General features: G+C 41.4%; 1 protein-coding gene across 1 annotated transcript; it reads left to right on the forward strand.

The window, feature by feature from the left end:
- Position 1: 1 nt before the first annotated feature.
- Positions 2–261, forward strand: SARC_17336 (hypothetical protein; the record flags this gene model as incomplete). The annotated part of the gene is made up of 1 exon (XM_014288568.1): positions 2–261. A coding segment is annotated over one exon (260 nt), but the record flags the coding sequence as incomplete, so codon positions are not given.
- Positions 262–940: the final 679 nt, after the last annotated feature.

Below are 940 nucleotides of genomic sequence, written 5' to 3' on the forward strand. Positions count from 1 at the left end.
CTACTATACCCCTCATCCCTCACAGACACAGAGACTGCCGAGCGGCTTCACCGTCTGCGTGGTGCTGGAGCTGTGTCTGCCCTATTGCGCGTGAAGATATTGGCTGTGGCTGGAGTGTTGAATGTGGTGTTGAGTGTGGTACAAGGGGCCGCCCCAATGGTCATTGAGAACAGGTGCAGAAATGTCCACAGCGATGTGGTCATCCGACAGACGGACTGTACTACCTCGTACACGCTGAGGCCGGGTGCGTTCTATAAATAGATTGTTGTTCTATTAATAGTTTGTGCTATAAATATATTGTTCTATTAATAGTTTGCGCTATAAATAGATTGGTCTGTGGTTTGGTGTTCGGTGTATTGCAGGCTTCCACGGATATTTAAGACAGGTGTAGGGGTGTCCACAGCACTTTTGAACTCGACACCATTTGCCTCGTACACATTGAAGCCCTGTGTGTTCTATAAATGATTTCTTATATAAACAGTTTATTCTATTAATAGATAGTTCTATTAATAATTTGTTATATCAATAGTTTGTTCTACTAATTATCTATTCTATTTATAGTTTGTTCTATTAATTGTTTATTCTACTAATAGTTTGTTCTTCTAATAATTTGTTCTATTAATAGTTTGTTCTATTAAAAGGCTGCCTGTTCTATTACTAGGCTGTAACGTAGCGTGTTATACCTGCCGTGCCCGTAGTGGCTCCCACCGAGTCTGTGGTATGTGTAGTCTATTTATAGTCACCCAAAAACAAAACAGATACTGCATGGTATGTCTACGTTGTGATTTGTACTAATCGCATTGTTCTGAATATGTCCTCTCTATAACATCTCTCCATTCACTGTACAGGTGAAACATTACCGTACACTTTTGATTCACCCACACTACCTCGAAGTCTCAACTGGTCCCTCGCATGGCAGGACGTAACAGAACAGGTGTGC

Source organism: Sphaeroforma arctica (genome assembly GCF_001186125.1).
Source record: "Sphaeroforma arctica JP610 unplaced genomic scaffold supercont1.10430, whole genome shotgun sequence".
NCBI lineage: Eukaryota > Ichthyosporea > Ichthyophonida > Sphaeroforma > Sphaeroforma arctica.